The 23041-nt window shown below is 38.6% G+C and overlaps 1 protein-coding gene and 1 long non-coding RNA gene across 2 annotated transcripts; both read right to left on the bottom strand.

Annotated features, from left to right (window-relative positions):
• Nucleotides 1–7155: 7155 nt before the first annotated feature.
• On the bottom strand, nt 7156–11764 carry LOC127126845 (uncharacterized). Its single transcript, XR_007805119.1, has 2 exons — nt 8702–11764; nt 7156–7312 (listed from the first exon to the last, which is right to left on the bottom strand). It is a non-coding gene; the product is annotated as an uncharacterized LOC127126845 (long non-coding RNA).
• A 6462-nt stretch (nt 11765–18226) lies between these two features.
• LOC127126837 (probable membrane-associated kinase regulator 6) lies at nt 18227–19258 on the bottom strand. Its single transcript, XM_051055849.1, has 2 exons — nt 18489–19258; nt 18227–18393 (listed from the first exon to the last, which is right to left on the bottom strand). Exons 1-2 carry the CDS (start codon nt 19189–19191, stop codon nt 18380–18382), a joined length of 717 nt encoding a protein of 238 aa, XP_050911806.1. The 5' UTR covers nt 19192–19258; the 3' UTR covers nt 18227–18379.
• Between the last annotated feature and the right edge of the window lie 3783 nt (nt 19259–23041).

Genomic DNA, 23041 nt, shown 5'->3' with positions numbered 1-23041 from the left:
TGGTGCCATCTTGATTTGGTTATAGCCAGAAAAGCCATCCATGAAGGAGAATACCGAGAACTGAGCTATGTTATCCACCAAAACGTCGATGTGAGGTAATGGGAAATCATCTTTAGGGCTAGCTCTGTTCAGATCCCGGTAGTCGACAGACATCCGTACCTTTCCATCCTTCTTAGGTACTGGAACGATGTTTGCGACCCATGGCGGATAATTGGTAACCGCTAGGAACCCTGCATCCAACTGTTTCTGCACTTCTTCCTTTATCCTTACAGCCATCTCTGGTCTTGTTCTTCTGAGCTTCTGCTTGACCGGAGGATAACCTTCTTTGAGAGGCAAGTGGTGTACCACGATGTCTGTGTCAAGCACTGGCATATCCTGATAAGACCAAGCGAAGACGTCAACATACTCTTGCAACAGTTCAATCAACCCCTTTTTCACATCATCTTCCAAAGCAGCCCCTATCTTGATTTCTTTCTTGACGTCCTCGGTGCCAAGATTAATCACTTCAGTAGACTCTTGATGCGGTTGAATGACCCTTTCCTCCTGTTTTAACAGCCTGGCAAGTTCTTCAGGGAGTTCACAGTCTTCATCACCCTCTTCTTCAGCTTGGAAGATTGGATTTTCGAAGTCGAAGCGAGCCATAGCAGAACTGTTATCAATAGGATCCGGTGATGTGCATCTGCATGAGTGATGGTATGTGCTTATGAGTGTGGATAGTGAGTGAAAACTAAACAAAACATTGCCAAATATTTTTATTCTTTTGAAATTTTGAAAACTGCAAAAAATAGAAAGACAGTGAACAAAATATTTGAATGCAAAATACATCCTTCATTTATGATAAACAATGCAGGTATTCACATAGATGAGCCCTACAATGAGTCATTACGCCCTGGGCGGAACGTAAGACTTGGACATGCATGAATAAAACAAAGAAAAATTATTCCTCTAGAAGAGTGACTTGGACAATTTCCTCGGAAGACCAATTGTTGATGACTTCACCAGGGATCCTCGGACGCACCCAGTTGTCGATGTCGCAATCACTATCTCCATTTTCATCGTTGATCGCAGAGATCTGGCCATATTGGATGACGCCAGCACTGGAGAAAGTAATCGGCCCCTGACGAGTCTGAAGTGCTGAAGTTGTAGAAGTCAGCGCTGGTTGATACCCAATCCCGAACTTGTCGTCCTTCATTGGTAATTCCAACAGACGTCCCCAACCGGGAGCAACACCTGAATCCACCAAGGCTTGCGCCTGCTTGAAAGATGAGATATGGGCATCTACTTTAACCTCTTCCACCGGAGATGCATCCTTGATCTGAACTGACTCAAAGGCCTGACAGAGAGTCTCATGGATTTCACCTTCTACTTCTACATACTTGAAAGTAGACAGGTTACTTACCAGGATGTCCTCCTCACCACAGACAGTGATAACTCTTCCATTGACTGGGAACTTGATCTTCTGATACAGTGTTGATGAGACTGCCCCAACATTGTGGATCCAAGGACGACCCAGAAGGCAACTGTACGAGGGACTGATATCCATCACATAGAATACGGTGTTGAAGGTTTGTGATCCAATCTGAATTGGCAACTCTACCTCTCCAAACACCGACCTCTTAGAACCATCGAAAGCTCTCACCATGAGATCGGAAGGTTTCAAGATCAAACCTTCTACTTTTAACCTTGACAGGGCTCTCTTGGGTAGCACATTGAGAGAGGAACCTGTATCCACCAGAACATGAGATAACACGGTGTCTTTGCATTCCATTGAGATATGCAAAGCTTTGTTATGGTTGCGTCCAGCTGGTGTTAAGTCAGAATCAGTAAAACCCAACCCGTTGCTTGCATGAACATTTGCAATGATCCCTTCTAGTTGGTTTACTGAGATCTCCTGAGGCACATATGCAGCATTAAGGACCTTCAGAAGTGCCTCCCTGTGTGCCTCTGAACACAACAGGAGTGAGAGAATGGATATGTTAGATGGCGTCTGAATCAACTGATCGACTACTTTGTAGTCGCTTTTCTTTATAATTCTTAAGAGCTCGTCCACATCATTCGAGAAAGTAGGCTCTGAGCCAGTCTGGGGTGCAGAAGTGCCCTCATTTACAACTTGTTTGCCTTTGGCCTTAACCGCGACATCAGTGCTCTCAGTTTGGGTAACGGGTGGCGAGAATAGTCTGCCACTCCTGGTGAATCGCCTGATTCCACCAACATTGTCCACTGCGGGACCTTCAACTTCGAGTTCAGACTTTTGACCCTCTTCTACCTTCAAAGGTTGTTCCACCCCATGATCGTGTGCGTATACATTCCCCCCATAATGCCAAGGAATGGCCCTATCGCTTGTGAAAGGTAAAGGACCAGGGGTTGTGATTGTCATAGCGGCCGGTCGCACTGGTGGCACTGGTTGTGCTTCTGGTATACTGATCTGATTAGTCGGGTAAAAGATGGTGATAGTAGTGACATCATAGTCATACTCAGGAATCTCATTCATTGAAACAAAAACATCCGGAACATCGGAATCAAGTTCAATTACATCAAAATCAGACACATTGTTTGGTATATCAGCAACAACATTTGAAAAATTAAATACATCAATGGGAAATACACAGTCAGCAGGAACAACATCTGTGAATTCTTCAACAGCATCTTCAAACACCTCTTCAACTACCCCTTCAGCAAACTCTTTGACAGACAAGTCTTCAACTTGGAGGGTACCATTGTCAAGCAAGACCTGGATACCCTGCTGCAGCTTCAAGCAATCCTTACCCTGTGTAGCGCAATCCAAACAACCTTTCCCACAACCGGGGAAAACATCGGCCTTCAGCAAGCATTCCTTAATTTCCAACAACGGAGTCTTCAACTTCGACACATCCTTAACGGACTTGGCTTCTTCTTCCAGCATATTCGCGTTTGCACCACCATGCTGTGGCATGGGATTGTTGACGACATTAGGAGCCGGTGCAAGGTTGATAGCCTTTGAATCTATGAGGTCCTGAACTACGTGCTTAAAAGCTTTGCAGTTCTCAATATTGTGGCCAGGTGCCCCAGAGTGGAAACTACACCTAGCATTGGCATCGTAACCCACCGGAAGTCTACCAACCGGAGGAGCCAGAGTGCGTAGCTGCACAAGTTGTAGTTGTTGAAGACTTGTAAGCAGCTGAGCGTACGACATTGGAAGAGTGTCGAAACGCCGGTCCATCATCCTCTGCCTCTGCTGATAGGCGGGTCTGTTACCTGGCTGTTGTTGTTGATACTGAGTTTGCTGACGTTGTGGTTGTTGTTGTTGTAGTGGTGCTGCAGCCGGAATAGTCACAGCTGCAACATACGGTTGCTGATGATAGTTTTGAAAATTATTCCTCCTGTTTTGATATGAAGACACAGAATTCACACCCCCCTCCCTCTGCTTCTGTCCTCCCATAAATGGCTTCTTTACTCCTGATGAAGATCCACCTCCATTGTGGCTCTTGTAGGTCTTCAGGTAATTCTCTACCCTCTCTCCGGTAGAGACCACATCAGCAAAGTTGGAGGCATTGCACCCCACCAGACGCTCCAGGTAAGGTCCAGGCAACATATTCATGAACATGTTGGCCATTTCCTTTTCCAACATGGGAGGTTGAACACGGGAAGCTGTCTCCCTCCAGCGTTGAGCGTATTCCCTGAAGCACTCATTGCTTTTAAGAGACAGGTTCTGGAGTTGAGTTCTGTCCGGGGCCATGTCTACATTATACTGGTATTGCTTCACAAAAGCTTCCGCCAAATCCCTCCAGCAACGGATGTGGGCTCTATCCAACCTCATGTACCATTCCAGGGATGCCCCAGCTAGGCTGTCCTGGAAGAAGTACATAAGTAGCTTCTCGTCATCAGAGTATGCAACCATCTTTCGGAAGTAGGCTTGCACATGGGTCTTCGGGCAAGAGCTACCATTGTACTTGTCAAAGATTGGGACTTTGAACTTCGGTGGGACCCTCACGCCTGGGACCAATCCCAAGTCAGAAACATCTACCCTCAGGGGGTTTTGTTCTTCTACCGCCTTCAGCCTCTCCTCTAATCTCCTGAACATGGGATCCATGCCATGGCCCAAACCAAAGTCTTCTGGCAGCAAGAACTGATCATCTTGATCATCGTGAATGGGTTGTTGATCGTGGTTGTTATGTGGGATCGGGACAGGCCCCGGTCCATTAACCTCTGCAATTGGAGGATCAGTCACGACCTCTGGTTGAGTAGTTGCGGGATTCCTTTGTATCATTTGTCTAATCTCTTGCTGTCCTTGCGCTACTCCCTGAACCACATCCATGAATTGGTTCATGCGGACCCTCATCTCAGCAAGTTCTGCTTGTAGACTTTCCATTGCTTTCTGCTGGTTTCTGCGGGTTCCGTACCGGTGAATTCTTGAATCAACTATCCTACTAGTGGAACACCAAATAATATGAGAACACCGCAGCGGTACCTGTTATGCAAGATATGAAAATGAATATGTAAATGCAATGACATGTTTATCAAATCCAAAAGGTATTCTACCCCCTTGATTCCAGTCTCACATCAGGTGAATAGTGCAAGAAGACCGAGTCATGGATAAACTTCTGAGATCAATATGCAATAAAGGGAAACCATCATACAAACAAGTTCAAGGAAATGGGCCTTAGCCGAAAGTACATCAAAAGAGGATCTCCACAACAAGCCTGTGGATCATCACCACACAACAACAAAGCAATAAGTAAAAGGAGGAGCAATAATCAGGATTCAGCCTCCTGTGTACAAACCATGAGGACTGCTCCTCACTTCAGCCAGCAATGCTATCGTGTCAGGATGATTTGGGAATTCTATCAAACGCCGGATAAGCAGATTCCTTTGGTGAATAACTCCATCCAACTCGTTGATGTGCTCTCTGTAGTAATTCGCATCATCTTCTCCGAATACCTCTTCAAGTCTGGATTTCTTCAAACCTGCCAACACCTTAAATTCTTCAATCTATCCTCGAGCCTCATTGAGTTGATCGGTGATGTAACCATTGGTAGAACGGGCGCACAGAAGCTCATTGTTCTTCTCCTTCAGCAAAGTCTTCAATTTCTCCATCTGACCAGTCAGTTCGGCCACCATCTCCTCCTCCTTTGCCTTCCGAGAAGTTGAAAATGCATTATATTGCTCTTTCCACCCAACTAATTTACCATGAGCATCCATTAACTGTTGCTTGACTCGCCTTAACTCAGAACTGGATGATCCCAAGGCCTTGTCTGTCTTCCTGAAGAAGTCCACCTCCACAGCTAATTTCCTCTCTGCTTCCCCTTGCAATCTGACGGCTTCCCCTTCTGATATTCTGCCTCATGGAATTGATGCATACAGTCCTGCAACTTCGCACTTAACTCCGAGTTCTCGGTTTGAAGTCCCTCCATGGCATTCTTCAATTTGTCATACTCCTCTCGGCTCACCATTGTTGACTGCTCAGGAGTAGGTGGATACAAAGGTTCTTCAATAGGAAACGGCAGACCAAACTCTTCAACTCTTCCTTGAAGCCATTCTCCATACTGAGGGTAAGTTCTACAATCTCCTTTTCCAAGCACAGTTCTTCCTCTCTTGATCACCTTGAGCCAGGCCTCAGCTGCCTTACGGGATACAGTCAAATCAGGCGAAGAATGGAAAAACAGAGATTCTTCCACATCCTTTTCCAAAGGCGGAGTTCTTAAAGCATATCCAAACTGTCTGACTGCTAAAGAAGGATTATAGTTGATTCCTCCTCTTCTTCCTACCAATGGTACATTTGGGAAGTTCCCACAACTGTGAATAATATCCGCCCGAAGCAAGCTCCGGTCAGACCACCAAGAAATATCTTCAGCTCCCAACCCCATCAATCTCTTCGACCAACTCAACGAGTCCTCGACATCAACGAACGCTCTTGATTTGGGTAGGTGAGAACTGAACCACTTATAGAACAAAGGCGCACAACAATTCAACAATCCTCCTTTTCTATTCTCATTCCTGTGGTGCACCGAATGAAAGAAATCTCCTAGCAAGGTCGGCACTGGATTTCCTAACACGAAGAGGCGTATTGCGTCCATGTCCACAAATTTGGCAACATTAGGGAACAGGACAATCCCATACACACAAAGAGCCAACACAGCATTGAAACCCCTCTGGTCACCATCTTCAAGTTTCTTCTTTGCTTCTCCCAGCAAGAAACTCAAATGAAAACCACTGACTCCTCCCTTCTGACACATATTAGCCTTCAAGACTGATTTCCCCAAATATGTGGCCGAAGCAACCATGCTGAGATCGGGCAGAAACTCAGAACTGTAGAACAACAACTATGACTTGATAGGAACTCTGAGAAAACTGGCAATCTCCTCCAAAGTAGGGACCAAAATATAATCCGGGAATGTGAAACACCTCAATGGAGGGTCATAGAACTGTAGCAGTGTGAATAGAGCATCATGTTGATCCTTGGAAAGAACCGTGACGAAACTTAGAATCAAACCGTAATCCTTTCGGAATCCTTCTAGAGAATCAGGATCCATTAACTTCATCAACTGTTGAATAGGCTCCAGACAGACCACCGGAAACTTGTAGGCGACATGACTCTTTCTGCCAATATTCATCTCTAGAGAACCAGAAAAACCCGACCGGAATCAAGAAGAAGATGTAAACCCCCTAGAAATGGATAAACATGTGTTAAATGATATGAATGCGGAATGATGTGATGCAATGCAATGACATGGAAATCAGGACTGCTGTATCTGCTTGAACATCTGTCGGGTTGCACTGTCTGAAAAGAAACCCACTGAGGAATGTAATACAAGATCAAAACTCTGCTCCAGAAAACCGGGTTGGTTGGAGGTTAAGGTTCCCTGAATTTAGCCCGCCCCTTACTGGTAGGTTCTAAGAACAGAAGTTTGTCAGCTTTAGCCCTTCAGTCGAGAATAATACGTTTACCGCTGAAGGTTTGGCATTATTACGGGATAAAAGACCTCTGCTGACTCTGTAACACCCTTCTAAAATACCCCAATAATTAATTAAAATAACAAAATATAAATCAGAGTAAATATGCAATCAAGGGTGTCACACTTGACACTTCACACCATTTTCCAAAATATCCTGTCATGCTCATTTATTTAATCAAAATAAAACATTTGCATAATACGCAGCGGATACAAACTAACAACATTCAAACCGTGTAATACATTACATGTAAAGTTGTTCAACAACCAAATGAAAACATAGTAAAACATCCCATCCCGATGTTACATCTACCAGAGCATGACCCACTAAGGAACTACACTAGACTCCAAGGACTAGCTTCTACTCAATCACTGCTCGTTACCTGAAAACATAGTTGTAAGGGTGAGTTCCTCAATCGATATAATAAGCATTATAAAATATCATGTAATGCTAAGTAATTTAACACATATCATCACCCTAATCAGATCACACATATTCAGCAACGGCAATATCAACTCATAATCATCATCATCATCATACTCAAACTCAACACAACCATAAAATCACGTATAATATTGGAATACATCCATTCATATTATACGCCATACATACATACATTATGCAATGAGACTCCATGCATGCGGTACAGACTATTCGTGAACATATAGTTCAACCTCACCGATCAAATCCAGATACGGCTACCAAGCTCACTAGTCCCACTCATTTGAGACCTAGTGACTCACTCACTAATTCCTCACCATGGGAATTAGCTACCACCCCAGGGGCTATGATATGCACGCTAATCATCTAGCATGCAAACATCAACAACAATCCACAATACTAACTCACTAATTCCTCACCATGGGAATTAGCTACCACCATAAAGGCCACAATATGCAAGCTAAATCACTTAGTCATGCAAACATCAACAATCATCCACAATGGACATATGCTCACACTCTAAGCCATAACAGTCCATTCATACATGATAGATACATTCACAACATTATGCATATCATCATACATCATCAACATATTCACCACATAATCATATCATGTCATACCACATAATCAATCACAGCATTAGCACACTCTACTAATACCTATACTACTCAAAACAACGGGAAATGATCCCTACTCTATCATACATCAGCTAACTTACATTACTCAGCTGAACAACCAAAAACTGCACAACAACAGCACAGAAAAATCACAATCCTGCCCATACGCGTATTGCCTAGTCCCATACGCGTATGGCCCATTTCTCAGCCAATCCCATACGCGTATCACCTGTCTCATACGCGTATGCTACGCGTACCACTTCCCCATACGCGTACCAACAGAGACCAAACCACGTTCAAAACATCATCTTCCTCATCCATACGCGTATTGCCTAGTGCCATACGCGTACCAGACCATCTCATACGCGTATTGCCTAGTGCCATACGCGTATGACCAGAAACCAGATTTCCCAGATCTGCTATGGTTTTCTCTACCACGAGATTCCTCAGATCCAACCTCCCACAGTCCAATTTTACACAGTGTTCGTTCATATCATCTAACACGAATCATACCCTATTCGATTTCACCAATTCTAACATTATTACATCTAATTCCTACGAATTTCCTTCAATTATAATCCAAATTTCGTTCATCCAAAAGTTCACAATTTCATCATGCATCATTCTAATCAGATTCAAATCAATGGTTTATCACTACCCATTACATGTTATCCCATAATACCCATTAAACGATGATAAACCCCCCTTACCTGAGTTGATCCGGCGAATCTTTAAGCTTCAAGCTCTTCCTCTCTCCAACCCTTGTTCTCTGGTTCTCTTTGCCCTTTTCCACTTTTCTGTCTCCTTTTCCTTTTCACGTGAAAATAACCCTTTTACCAAATGGGACCTTTTCTAATTCCAACTTTTATTCCAATAATAATAATAATAAAATAATCCAATAATAATAATTCCAATAAAAATATTCCAATTATTTAATTAAATTAATAAATATATTATTAACTTAAATTAAATAATTATCTTATTTTATCGGGGTGTTACAGACTCCCCTCAACAGGATATCCTAAAGCAAGTTCCCAGTCTCGGGGTCCTCGGATTGAGTAGCGAGAATGCGCCCACCAGAGCTAACATAAACGCGTCTCGGAGGAGAGGCCTCGACTGAGTTCTCGGGAAATGGTCACCAAAGTCGACGATTTCTAAAGGAACGTTTGTCGTTATGGAACACCCATAGGACAAAACATATCCAAAGAAACCTCGTCTGGATGTGGGTCTTCATGAACGACTTAACGCAGCAACATGCCACGCAAGCCTCATGACTATCCACTCTAAAACCTATATGTACGCTCAAGCCTGGGTAGTGGGCTTATCTCTCATAAAACATCCCACCCCAACAAACAAACAACCCACGGAACCCACAGATACAGCAAACATATGTACATGAACGCAATAAGATAAAGCAGGTAAATGCAGAAAATAAACGACTGTACAAAAGCATAAACACCCAACAAACAAGAAATCTACAAAAGCTAGGAGGGACTCGCTTAGGGAAACCGGTTCCCCAGTGGAGTCGCCAGCTGTCGCAACCTGAAAAATACAGTGTGCGAAAAAAACAACCGGCGAAAGAAAAGGATGACAGAAGAGTCGCCACCGTGCGTTATTTATCCCAAAGGAAGGAAAGGAAACGCTCGAAGTAAACCTGAAGAGAGGAAAGGAAAAGACAAGGTCTCGCAACCAAATCTTAGGTTCAAGAGTCGATAATGCAAAGGGAAGGTATTAGCACCCCTACGCATCCGTAGTACTCTACGGGATCCACTCTTGTTGTTCTTGTCTAAAGGGTGTGTGTTTATCTAATGTACTATTTACTAAAAGAAAAGGTCAAAAGAAAATGACTCGCACGGATGTCGCATCCACTACATACGTATCTCATCTGAATATGAGAATCAGAGTCTTCGTAGCTCGGCTACCTATGGGTGAAGGAGACGTGTGCTCGCTAAGACATCGCGTCTTATGCCTACGTATCTCATCTGGAATGAGAATCAGAGCAAAACGTAGTTCAGCTAACTACGGGAACAAAGGTCTCGATTGCAACTAGGGCAAGAGAAAGGGAAAGGTTTCAATCGCAACGGGGGCGAGAGAAAAGAATCGCAACGAGGGCGAAAGCAAACAAGGATTAGTTGTTAGTCAAACTCGGCAAGACATCGCATCCTGTGCCTACGTATCTCATCTGAACATGAGAATCAGAGTTGCCGTAGTTCGGCTACATAGGGATTGCCATCTGAACATGGACTTACAAAGGAGGACACCAGTTGTGTCAAAGGAGAGTGGACAATGTGTTCACGCCCTAGCAGCAGGTGTCGCAGCTCGCTGAATCGAGTCTTAGGCGGTTACCTCTTTGCAATAGGACGGATTGACATGCCACAGGGTCGGAGACGCACGGAAGGTCTAAAAGAATGGGGAAACTCTGCCTTAAAGTTGCCATGCAATATGTACTTAAGTGTTAGGATTTACAAATGGGGATATCTACCTAATGTTAGCATGCAAAATAATAAGGGAATTCTACCTATGTTATCATACAAAAGAATATGGGAATCCTACCTATGTTATCATACAAAAGGATATGGGAATCCTACCTATGTTATCATACAAAAGGATATGGGAATCCTACCTATGTTATCATACAAAAGGATATGGGAATCCTACCTATGTTATCATACAAAGGGTTCTATCTAATGGGTGCTACCTAAACGGAACAAGAATCGACGAACGGAGCAAAGAGAGGTGCTAGGGATAAGGATAGATGGCGATGCATGAAGCAATCGACTTACAAGGTTGATGGCGATGCATAAAGCAATCGACTTACAAGGTTGATGGCGATGCATAAAGCAATCGACTTACAAGGTTGATGGCGATGCATAAAGCAATCGACTTACAAAAGGGTGGATGAATACGTGCTGGTTCTGTTAGGTTTTGAAAAATGATTACTCGACGTTGGATCGAGGTTTTGATCTTGCTTTGAAATGGTTATCGAATGTTCATTTTAATTCTTGTATTAACAGATGAATAAAGAATGAAAGAATAAATGTTATACATTTCATGGGAGAGGGATACATTTGTTATGAATGGGGGTTGACATGGCAATCAAGCAATATAAGTATATGCCTCATACACCATACAAGTAGGCCACAGTTAATCAAACAAGTAAGATATAAACAAGTATATAATCAAATCAAATAATCAAAGAATGAAATGAATTAGCATTAAATAATGTATGAGAAGTATAAACATGTTAATCAATCTAACAAATAGAAACATGGATGAAAGAAACAAGTATAAAAAATATCAAATTAAACAGACAAGCGAAACTATGCACACAAAGAATCAATGAATAATTTAATCGGGAAATGATGCAAGGATCAAACAAAATTGAGGTGAAAGGCCTCCAATACATGGCATATGAGATGGACAAGGGAGGATCAAAAGATCTCTTCAATTGCCTTAAGAAATCCCTAAGTCAAACATCAATCATACAAAAGTCAACCGAGAAGTCAAGTCAACTTAAAAAATGTCAAATAAATAGTAAATTAATCACAAAAATGATGAAAAATTAAATTAAGTTAGGTGGGGTCAGGACATCATCATCCCCCAAAAAGGTTTTCAAAAATAATAAAAATTGGTTATTGAATTAATTGAAATAAAAACAGAAGTCAAATGTAGAGTCAACCGAGCAAACTAGGCCAAAAATAAATCCAAAATAAATTAAAAATGGGAAATAAAATTCCAATAAAAGGTCAGGTTGACCATGAGAGATTGGTCAACCCTCATCCCAAAAATCAGAATCTAAAAATAATTTTAAGTTATGGAAATAAAATAAATGAAAAAAAGTGTGTTAAAATGGCCTATTTGAAACAAATAATTGAAATAAAATACTAGCATTAAATAAAAACGAAAATAAAAATTAAAATAAATTAAATAAGACAATAAGGAAAGTAAAAAAAATATTTTTTGGCATTTTTGTGAACAAATAAAATATTTTTAATAATTAAAAGTAAAACAGAAAAATAAAGTGGAAATAAAAAGAAATGAAAAGAAATGAAAGAGTATCATGGCAATGGGCTTTGTGTGTGGGTGTGAATAGCAAGCGGGTAAAGGCCCGGTCCAGCGGAGCATTCAGCATGTGACCAAAAATAACAAAAAAGTTCATTTAAAAATTCATGCAACACTATGTGATTCGGTCATGCTGTCATTAAAAGGCCACTAAAAGACAAAACTGGCTGGACGGTGGAGATAGGCTAGCGCACGGATCGGACGGACGTGAGGCAGACACGTGTTGTCTGCATGAAACAAAACATATTCCCATGCAACAAATCCAGAAAACGCGAAGAACATAGGATATTTTTTTCCAACTTCAAATCCAAATATCTCACAACCCATGGCTCCAAATGCAATGATGTAAAAATCAAACTTCAAGTACAAAATGAAAGGAACAACATGGTATTTTGTTTTAGTGAAAATGATGGCTCTAACATAAAGAAATATGAACATCAAGGTGTACACATGAGCATGGATACCAACAGAAAAATATGACTTAACTTCAAGTTCAACAAGCAATGCTTCATGAGGATGTTTTCATGGACAAATATGGTACAACAACAACATGATTGTGAACATGGTATAATGGCAAACAAGCATGGTAGTAGCATGAAAAAACAGTAGTGAGCATAAGCATAATGGTGAGGATAATAAGCTATACATGTCCATGGAAGAAAAAAGTAGAAGCTTACCTAGTTGAGGAGATAGAAAAGGAATGATGCTGCTGCTTGTGCTTTGCAAACTTGTAGAATGGAAATGGAATGAAATGGACTTCTAACTCCTTGCCTTGCTTGCTCTTGCTCAACTTGAAAATGGCAGCCACCCTTTTCAGATTAGGGTTTCAAGGTTTATATATGTTGGTTTCAAAAATCCTTAATGGGCTTTAGTTCACTTGGATTTGATTGTGTGCACTTGAAACAAAGTTGGCAATATGGGGTGGTATTAGGAAATGACTTATTTGGCAAAACTTAAGTGAGTTGTCAACCAAAGTACATGGCCAAATGAGGAAATGCAAGGGCTGGTCGAATTTGTGGTCTGGCAACCAAAAACAGCTTTTCACACAGTGGAAAATACTCAGAAAACTGAGTTTTCGCACGAGCGGTCGACCATAGGTCGGCTCAAATATGCTATGCGTCGACCATAGGTCGACTCCAGTATGCTATGCGTCGACCATAGGTCGGCTCAAGCATGCTATGCGCTGACCCGTGGTCCATGCGCTGACCCTTATGGTCGACTCACAGCTTGCAACAATTTTTTTTTTTTTTGAAAGTAAAGGAGGGCAAATTTTAAGATGCTACACATGGTTTTATTTTATATTTAATTTACGCGATAAATTATGTCTGGAGTTTAGGGTGTTACATTAGTGGTATCAGAGCAGGTCCGTCCGTCCGGTCAGGTTATTTAATTATGTTTGTTCCCTAGTATGCGACATGTGTGTGAGAATATTGTCGATGTTTATTTTGTTTATTTGCAGGTTGGGAATGAAACAAGTGGGGGAGAAACGTCTGTTTCTCTTGGATGTTCCAACTGTATAGAGCTTGGACATCATGTTGCTGCATGCAAGAGTGCAATGTTGGCTAGTTAACATGTTTTAAGAATGTCGTGCTTTTCCTGAACCCAAAGAGAGGTCGGATTCGAGGATGGTGTTGGTTAGAAAAATGGTGTGATCCTTGAGGGAATACGGTTAGGTGTGCTCATTGGTCACTTCCTTGTGAGGGGGTAGGCGATGTTTTGGCCAGAGATGAGCCAGTGGTGTGCTGAGTATCGTGACATGTTCCTGAGGATGTGTATGATTTAAATTTGATAGAGGTGAAAAGTTGACATTTGTATCAGCTAAGCAAGTGAGAGAGTCCTTGAAGGATATGCCATAAGTGTTTGTGATATTAGCTTTGTTGGAAGCTAGAGGAAAGGGAGTAGTTCGTAATTTTCTTGGAGTGTTTCTTGAAGACTTCAGTAATTTACCTCCAGAGCGCGAAGTGAATTTTTATATAGACTTAGTACCTGGTACTAGAACAGTGTCGATGACTCCTTATAGGGTGTCTACTTCAGAGTTGGGGAATTGAAGAAGCAACTAGAAGATTTGCTTGAGAAGAAGTCTGTTCAACCAAGTGTTTCTCCGTGGGATGTGTCTGTGTTATTAGTGAAGAAGAGGGACGGTAGTATGGGGCTATGAGTGATATGAGAATTGTATTGTAGGAATTGAAAGAGAATCATGTGTAGACAAAGCTTTTCCAAAAGCGAGTTATGATTAAAGGAAGTGAGTTTCCTTGGTCATGTGATTCTAGTGGTGGTATAATTGTGGATCTATCGAATATAGATGTCGTGTTACAATGGAAGACTCTGAAGTCTTCCACTAAGATTAGAAGTTTTTCTTGAATTGACTGGTTACTACAAGAAGTTCATTAAAGGTTTTTCAAATTTAGCATTGTCGTTAACTTAGTTGACTCGAAAGGGTTATGCCTAGGTTGGGATGTGCATTGTGAAAAGAGTTTCCAAGAACTCAAGAAGAAGTTGATGTCTTCTTTAATTTTGATTTCGACGAATCCAAGTGAGTCCTTTGTTGTATATTGCGATGCTTCGAAGATGGGGCTAGGAGGTGTGTTGATGCAGAGTGGCCAAGTTATGGCTTATGCTTAGAGACAATTGAGATTTCATGAAAGGAATTACCCTACGCATGATCTTGAGTTGGCAACGGTGGTATTCGTGTTGAAGATTTGGAGGCACTACCTATTTGGCTCCAAATTTGAAGTGTTCACTGATCACAAGTGTTTGAAATATTCATTTGATCAGAAGAGTCGAATATGAGGCAAAGGAGATAACTTGAACTTTTGTAGGATTATGATTTTGATTTGAGTTACCATTCGGGAAAAGTTAATGTTGTAGCTGATGCGATGAGTAAGAAGTCTTTACACAGGTCGATTCTTATAGCTTGATAGTTAGAACTGATTAAGCAATTCAAAGATACGAGTTAATGGGTGGAGAAACTCCTAACAGTGTGAAGTTGGGTATGTTGAAGCTGACAAGTGGTATCCTTGAAGAGATCAGAGAAGGTCAGAGATTTGATTTGAGTTTGATAGATCGTCTCACATTAATCAACCAAGGTAACGAATGTGATTTATGAGTTGATGAAAATGGTGTGATGATATTCAGAGATAAAGTTTGTGTTTTTGAAATACCTGAATTTAATAGGAGTATTCTTAAGAAGGGTCACATAAGTGGATTGAGTATTCATCCTGGTGCTACGAATGTGTATCAAGATTTGAAGAAGATGTTTTGGTGGCCATGAATGAAGAAAAATGTTTCCAAATTTGTGTATGCTTATTTGACATGTCATAAGTCAAAGATCGAACATCAGAAGTTGTTGGGTCTGATGCAACCATTGAATATTCCATAGTGGAAATGGGATAGTATTTCTATGGGCTTTGTAATAGATTTACCGAAGACTTCAAAGGGATGCGATTCAATTTGAGTGATTGTGGATAGATTGACCAAATCAACTCATTTTGTACCAATGAGGATCAATTATCCTTTGCAGAAGCTGGATGAATTGTATATTGATGATATTATGAAGTTGAATGGTAATCCTTCAAGTATTGTGTCAGATAGAGATTCGAGATTTACATCGAGGTTCTAGGAGAGTCTACAGGCTACTTTAGGTACTAAGTTGAAGTTGAGTTCTTCTTATCTTACGTAGACGGACGATTAAATAGAGAGGATTATCTAGTCTTTGGAGGACTTGTTGAGGACTTGTGTGTTAGAACAAGGAGGTGCTTGGGATAACTACTTGTCGTTAATTGAGTTTACCTACAACAACAATTTCTATTCTAGTATCAAAATGGACCATATAAGGTGTTGTATGGTATGAGGTGTAAAACTTACTTGTTTTAGTATGGATGGAGCGAACGTGTTGTGGTCGGATCTGAGATTGTTCACTTGAAGACTGAAAAGATCAAGATGACCCAAGAAATGATAAAAGCATCACAGAGTCATCAGAAAAGTTACCATGACAAGAGGAGGAAAGCCCTTGAGCTCTAGGAGGGAGATCACGTGTTTTTGAGAGTTACACATGTAACTGGTATTGGTCGAGCTTTGAAGTCTCAAAAGCTCACGCCGCATTTTGTTGGTCCGTACAAGATTTTGCAGAGGATAGGAGAGGTGGCCTATCTGATTGCTTTGCCGCCGTCGCTTGTTAATCTTCATGAGGTGTTTCATGTGTCTCAGTTGAGGAGATATATTTCGGATCGATATGATCCAGGTGGGTGATGTACAAGTGGGAGATGATCTGACTATTGATGTATCACCCGTGCGGATAAAGGATTGGGAAGTGAAACAGATGCATGGTAAAGAGATTGTCTTAGTGAAGGTAGTTTAGGGTGGACCAGCTGGTGGGAGCATGACTTGGGAGCGTGAGAAGTAGCTGAGGGAGTCGTATCCGACTCTGTTTTTCTCATGTAATTTTCGAGGACAAAAATTTCTTAAGTGAGGGAGAGTTGTAACATCCCATTTTTTATTAGATATTTTATTATATTTTAATTGTTTGAATTATGGATTTTGATGATTTATTTTATGGCTGGATGTTGGCGGAGTATGTATCCTTGAGTTATGGGGTATAGAGGGATGATAGAAGTAAGTAGAATAATTTAGAATTGTTTTGATAATTAAAAATAATCTTTTATTTATTTTTATTATATTAATTAGTGAAGATGGAATAAATGGGCCAAATATGAGAAATTGAGAAAGTTAGTGGGAAGAAGGAATATGAGATAATTCAGTTTGGGTCAAGTTTGTGATTTGGAAAAGTTTACCTTAAAAATAAAAAGTTAAAAGTAGGTTTATGGAGATTTTCATAGTACGGGACATTTGAAAAAAAAGGAGCAAAAGGGCAATAAGAAAGGTGATCAAGGGAAGAGAGTGAAGGAGGAAAGGTGATCGAGGGAAGAGAGTGAAAGTTTCAATTTAGAATTTTTGCAAAGAATTAAGGTAAGGGTGAGAACGTGTTTCAATAGTAAAAGGTATGGTAAAAGGATAAAATGGAGGAACCCTTAACCTCCTTAGGGTTGAGTGTTTTGATTCATAAATTTGAATTTGGATGCTATGATGGTTGTTATATGATGAATTTTGAGTCCCTTATGTGCGTGTATTTTTCTTTTGTTTTATGATTGAACATATATCCACCATTGTTGCAATTTCGAAGGTAGGCATAATCTTAAAACTATGATTAAATGATTTAATTGTGTTAAAACTGTAAATTAACTTTAGATAATTAGAGTGTTGCATGAGTTGTAATTTTTTGAGCGTTTGACTTTTTACGAAATTGAAATCGGAGGTCCGGAAGGCCTCCAACGATGAAAAACAGAGAAAATTTTGCATTCTTTCTGTCACGACCGCGCTCAGCGTGGCAACCTTTTTTGTATTTTTCAGTCAAAATTGTTTTGGCCATAAAATTTGATCTGTAAGTCCAAATCGAGTGCCGTTTGAAGTGTTGGATATCTGAAATAAATGGCTATAACTTTGTTTCAGGGATAAAATAATTTTGGTGATTATTTCATGTACGTTTTTGGGGTTGAAGAAGATGAAAATTGTGTTGGAAATTTTAGAAAACAACAACTTTTTAGTAACGCCTTCGTACACGGTTTTGATCATAACTTTCAACTCATAAATCATTTTGGATTGAGGTTTGAAGTATTAGAAAGCCGACTCTCAGAGATATAACGTGATGGTGATAAGTGAATTGTTTAAGTATTATTCCTATGCCTACTGTGTTGGTGAATTTTTGTTTATACGTTCGGTTAATGAATTGTTGACATATCCCGACGTTTGAAGTATGATTGTAGAAAAAATAAGAAATTCGTTTATGTGATAAAGGAATATTTTAAGGTTTGATATTTACATATTAAACTTTGTAAAAAAAATCAATTTGATGCATTTATTTGAATCGGACGGTTTTAAAAAATCGGTTCTGATTCTTTAGTTCGAACCGTTTTGAATGATTCAATTCGGTTTTCGTATTTTAACTCCAATTTTAATGCACTAGCGATTTTGAAAGATTGATCAAATTAGATTAATCTCCGGTTCTCAATCCAACCAATTGAATTGGCTTGTCCGATTCAGTCTGATTTTTAAAACATTACCATAAATAAGAAATTGGAATTTTAAGTGCCTAGGAATGTTTAAATATATAATAATAATAATAATAATAATAAATACTATTAATGAACTAGAAAAGACATGGGTGGTGTACCGCTGATGTCAAAACCACGATAGACTGATTTGCATCAGAACTTTTTTTATACATCGGATTACAGTCCTTTTTCAAAACACTGATTTGCAGTTCAGCATCCTTAACTCATTCTTTCTGCAATAAATAGTGGGAAAGAAACTCTTAGTCTCAAAAATAGGTAAATAACTCTATTAACATAAACATGAAATTTGAATATTCTTTGAACATACCAATAGATCTTTTGCAATGAAGAACAGCTTCATAGATTGAACTATCCGAATCACAAGAGATGCGCGAATAGTCCGTGGAACAAGCAACGCTAATTCTTGGAGATGATTCACAGTAATTTCCTCTATAGTTCTTCCCTGATTGAGTTCTTTTCATACCATTTTCATGTTTTGATGATCCTGGTTTTTGACCCCTCAGTCTTCTACACAAAGGCTTCAAAAATTTCAAGTACTTTTGAAACATTCTTCTTGATAATGTTCTACACCTTTTCAGTGAAGGAGTTCTACAATTTTCTAAAGAAACCACTTTTTTGGGTACATGTGATATGAAAGAAGAAGATAAGGTTGAATTTGAATTTGAATTTGATGAATCTTTATCATATGGTTCAATATTTTTCAATGAATCATCAAAAAGTGGCATTAAGTAACCATTGGAAAAGAGTTGATCAGCATGAACAAGAGTATTGAGAGAAGATTGTTGTGAAGTTGGAAAGTCAAATTTGAAATCTTGTGAGTTTACAAAGAATCTTCTAGAAGATGGCATTCTTGGATCCATTTCAATGAAAGAAGAACCTAATTCATCATAAGCATCAACATAAATTCTAAAGGAAGAAGAAGTTTGAAGGGTTTGATCTAGTGATGATTTAAGGTTGAGTAACCAACTATATGAAAAACTTTCAATAGAAAGAGGATGTGTTGCTTCCATGGCTTCTATCTTCTCTTCTCTTATGCTGCAAATGTTTTTGGTGAATTGTGTTTGTATATATAAATGTTTTAAAAACGATTCAACTATTAATATTAAAATGTGAGGCCCACTATACCCATAATGTCTTGTTGCATCAATAATTAGCCATATCCTTTCCTTTAAATTATTTTTTACTTTAAATTTTTTTACTAGGGAGGTTGTTGAAAATTTTATGTAAATAGCTAATTTTTAAATTTTAATATTAAACTAACCAATCTTCTTCCATAATTTCAAAATATATATATTTCAAACAAATAAAAAAATAAAATAAAGAGGAGATGACAATTGCATTAATGATATAATTTTTTAAAGAGTTTAATGATAGTGCATTGTCGGTGTAAAAAAGTATTACACATGCATTCAATCAAAATATTTTAAAGTGTCAAATTATATAAACAATTTAAAATTTAATAACTAATTTGACGGGATACATGGTTGTCATTTATTGACAGCGTAAATATTACACTATTAGTGCAGCATCCTTTTTCTCTTTTTCAAAAAAAAAATCTTTAAATTATCTATGAATATTCCTCCAAATTTAATGTATTTGCAGATTTATAGGTAGACAACAAATTAAAACAACCCACATGTAAATTCGTAAGTGAATACTAAGGTAACATCATCTGAGGTAAATAAAAAAAACTAAAAAAATTTAAAAGACATTAATTCAATTGACACATTCTCTTTAATTTTATTTTAAACATGATTATATTGGAAATTATGAAAGAAAATTGGTTAGTTTGGTATTAAAATTTAAAAACTTTGTTATTTAAATAAAATTTTCTACTCTTAGTTGATTTCAAGACATAGTTTAGTTCGTCGTAAATTTTATTTTAAACATGAATATATTGGAAATTATGTAAGAAAATTGGTTAGTTTGGTATTAAAATTTAAAAACTTTGTTATTTAAATAAAATTTTCTACTCTTAGTTGGTTTCAAGACATAGTTTAGTTCGTCGTATCACTACATTCTTTTTTTTAATGAAAAGTATAAAGAGGTCCATTCATATCAAGAATCGAGTTAGAGAAAAAAGTTAACAATGCATTAATAATTAATTTTCACAATAATTTATGTTCTCTCGAAGGGGTTCAAATGAGACTAACGTTGCACAATAATTATATTTTAGAGAAATTAAACCCAATTTTTTGAGGTGTGACACTCTAATTCTTTTAGTTTTAAAATATGCATTAATCTTTCTTAAAATGACATTAACACATTCTTTTAATTTTATTGAAAACCAAAAATCAGAAATATAAATGATATTTATCTACGGTTTTTTGATTGTGACTAAAAAATTGTTAATATATATAAACTTAAGAGATGTTAGTGCAAATTTTAAAATTAAAAAAATTGTCCGTGTCATTTTTTCAAACCCCACGATAAGTTTAATTTTACCTTATATTTTTGTTAAGTACTTTGGTGGCTACATTCTCTTTGTGCACAAGGTGATAAAGATGAACAATGGAAACAAGAGAGAAGAGAGAATAATAACAAATTTTCACTACTTTTTAAACGGTTCCAAAAGGATGCACACACACAACTCAGACTGCAAAAGGAAAAAAGGTATAATTTATTCACACCACTCACTTACTTAAATACAAATGGAACTTAATGAGAAATACTAAAATACCTCTAACAAACTTTGTCTATAAGTTTTTGCAAAATATGAATTAATTTTAACACTATCCCTTAATTCATATTCATCTTAACCAAAACAAATAACACAAATTCCATCCCTCAGGCGGAGAAATTAACCAGTCTTGATCGCCTTCGTTAGAACATCTACCAGCTTCTTCTGAGTGTTTCAGTGCAAAACTTCTAGCACTCCATTATGAATCTGATTTATCAGAAAGTGATACTTAATGTCAATTTGATTGTTTCTCCCATGCAACACTGGGTTCTTGGCAAGATTGGTTGTAGACTTGTTATCAATCATCAACTTCAGAGACTTGTATACTTTGATCTTCAGATCCTGCAGTAAATTCAGAAGCCACACAACTTGACATGCAATCACATCACCTACAATATATTCTGGTTCATAGATTGACAAATCAACAATTGGTTACTTCTTGGAACACCAAGAAATAGGACTTACCAGAAACTTAAAAAATTATCCAAAAGTACTTCTTCTGTCAACTCTGTCTCCACACCAATCAGAATTTGAGTAACTCAGAAGTTCTGAGTCAGTTTCAGCATCAGAAGGGAACAAAACTCCATACTTCAGAGTTCCCTCTATATACCTCAAAATTCTGACAGCGGCTTGGTAATGAGTTCGCTTCGGTTTATTCATAAACCTACTCAGCATTCCAACTGTATAACAAATATCGGGTATGGTATTACACAAATACATTAAAGAACCTACCAATTGCTTGAACGCTGTCGCATCTACATTATCAGAATCAGAATCAGAATCCAATTTCTAATTTGTATCAGCAAGTGTGACAACAACTTTACAATTCAGCAGCTCAAATCTCTTCAGAAGCTCGAGTTCATATTTCAGCTGATGTAAAATTATATCTTTCTCAGAGTAAATAATCTCAATCCCTAGAAAAGAAATCATATTTCCTAGATCAGTCATATCTAACTCATTCATCAACTCTTTCTTGAACTTAGCTATCTCATGTTAAGAACTTCATGTTAACAATATGTCATCAATATACAGATACACCAGAATCATATTGCCTTCAGAAGTATGTTGAACATAGACACTATACTCAATTTCACATTTCTGAAATCCTTGCTTCTTGAAAAATGAATCAATTTTCAGATTCCAAGCTCTAGGGGCTTGCTTCAGTCCATACAAAGCTTTATGTAACCTGCACACCATCCCTTCCTGATTCTTTTTCTCAAATCCAAGAGGTTGTGGTACATAAACCTCTTATTCTAATGGACCGTTCAGAAATGCAAATCTCACGTCTAAATGTATCAGAGGCCAAATCCTATTAGCAGTTATCGCAATCACTAGCCTGATTGTTTCACTTCAAAGTAACATAACCCAGGTTTCTATAGAAGAACTCTCACAACTAACCTTGCTTTATGTTTTTCGGTTGATCCATATGGCTTTAGACTCACCTTATAAATCCATCTCACGCTGATGGCTTTCTTGTTCTTTGAAAGTTCTGTCAGCTTCCAAGTCTTTTTCTCTCTATGGCATCAAGTTCTTTCATGGATTTCAGCCAGACTTTCTGCTTGAGAGCTTCTTCCGTACTCATGGGTTCAAAGTCAACTAAAATGGCACACTGAATAACTTCCCCTTCAGAATCTACTTTAGTATTTTAAAGCATGTAAAACTCTACAAACCTTCTCGGAATGTTTCTGATTCTTTGTTGCCTCTGAACTTCTTAAGAACCTTTTGATTCTTAAACAATATCAGATGTTGGAACTCCAGAAGTACCAACTTCAGAAGCATGACCACCTTCAGAATCTCGAATATTCCCAAAATCTGGAGTACCACCAAAATCTGAATCACCATCAGAATCTGGATAAGAATCAGATTCTTCCTTAGAATCCATATTGCCTTCTGATTATGACTCACTCTCAGAATTATTTTTAGGCTTTGACCTTTATTAGTGAATGGGCAATAAAACTTATAAGCACATGTATCGTGATACACCACTATTAACATCATCTTGCTTCTATCATCCAACTTCTTTCTAGTAGCATCTGGAATGTGTTTATAACAGACATAACCAAATACTCTGAAATGACTCACACTTTGCTTATCTTCAGTCCACCTCTCAAAAGGAACAATTTCCTTCAGCTTCTTGGTTGAACACCTGTTGAGCACATCTGCTGTAGTGGCAACAACTT

This window comes from Lathyrus oleraceus, chromosome 1, assembly GCF_024323335.1.
Source record: "Lathyrus oleraceus cultivar Zhongwan6 chromosome 1, CAAS_Psat_ZW6_1.0, whole genome shotgun sequence".
NCBI classification, from domain to species: domain Eukaryota; kingdom Viridiplantae; phylum Streptophyta; class Magnoliopsida; order Fabales; family Fabaceae; genus Lathyrus; species Lathyrus oleraceus.
The sequence above is the reverse complement of the archived record's forward strand: the minus strand, read 5'-3'. Positions and strand labels throughout refer to the sequence as shown.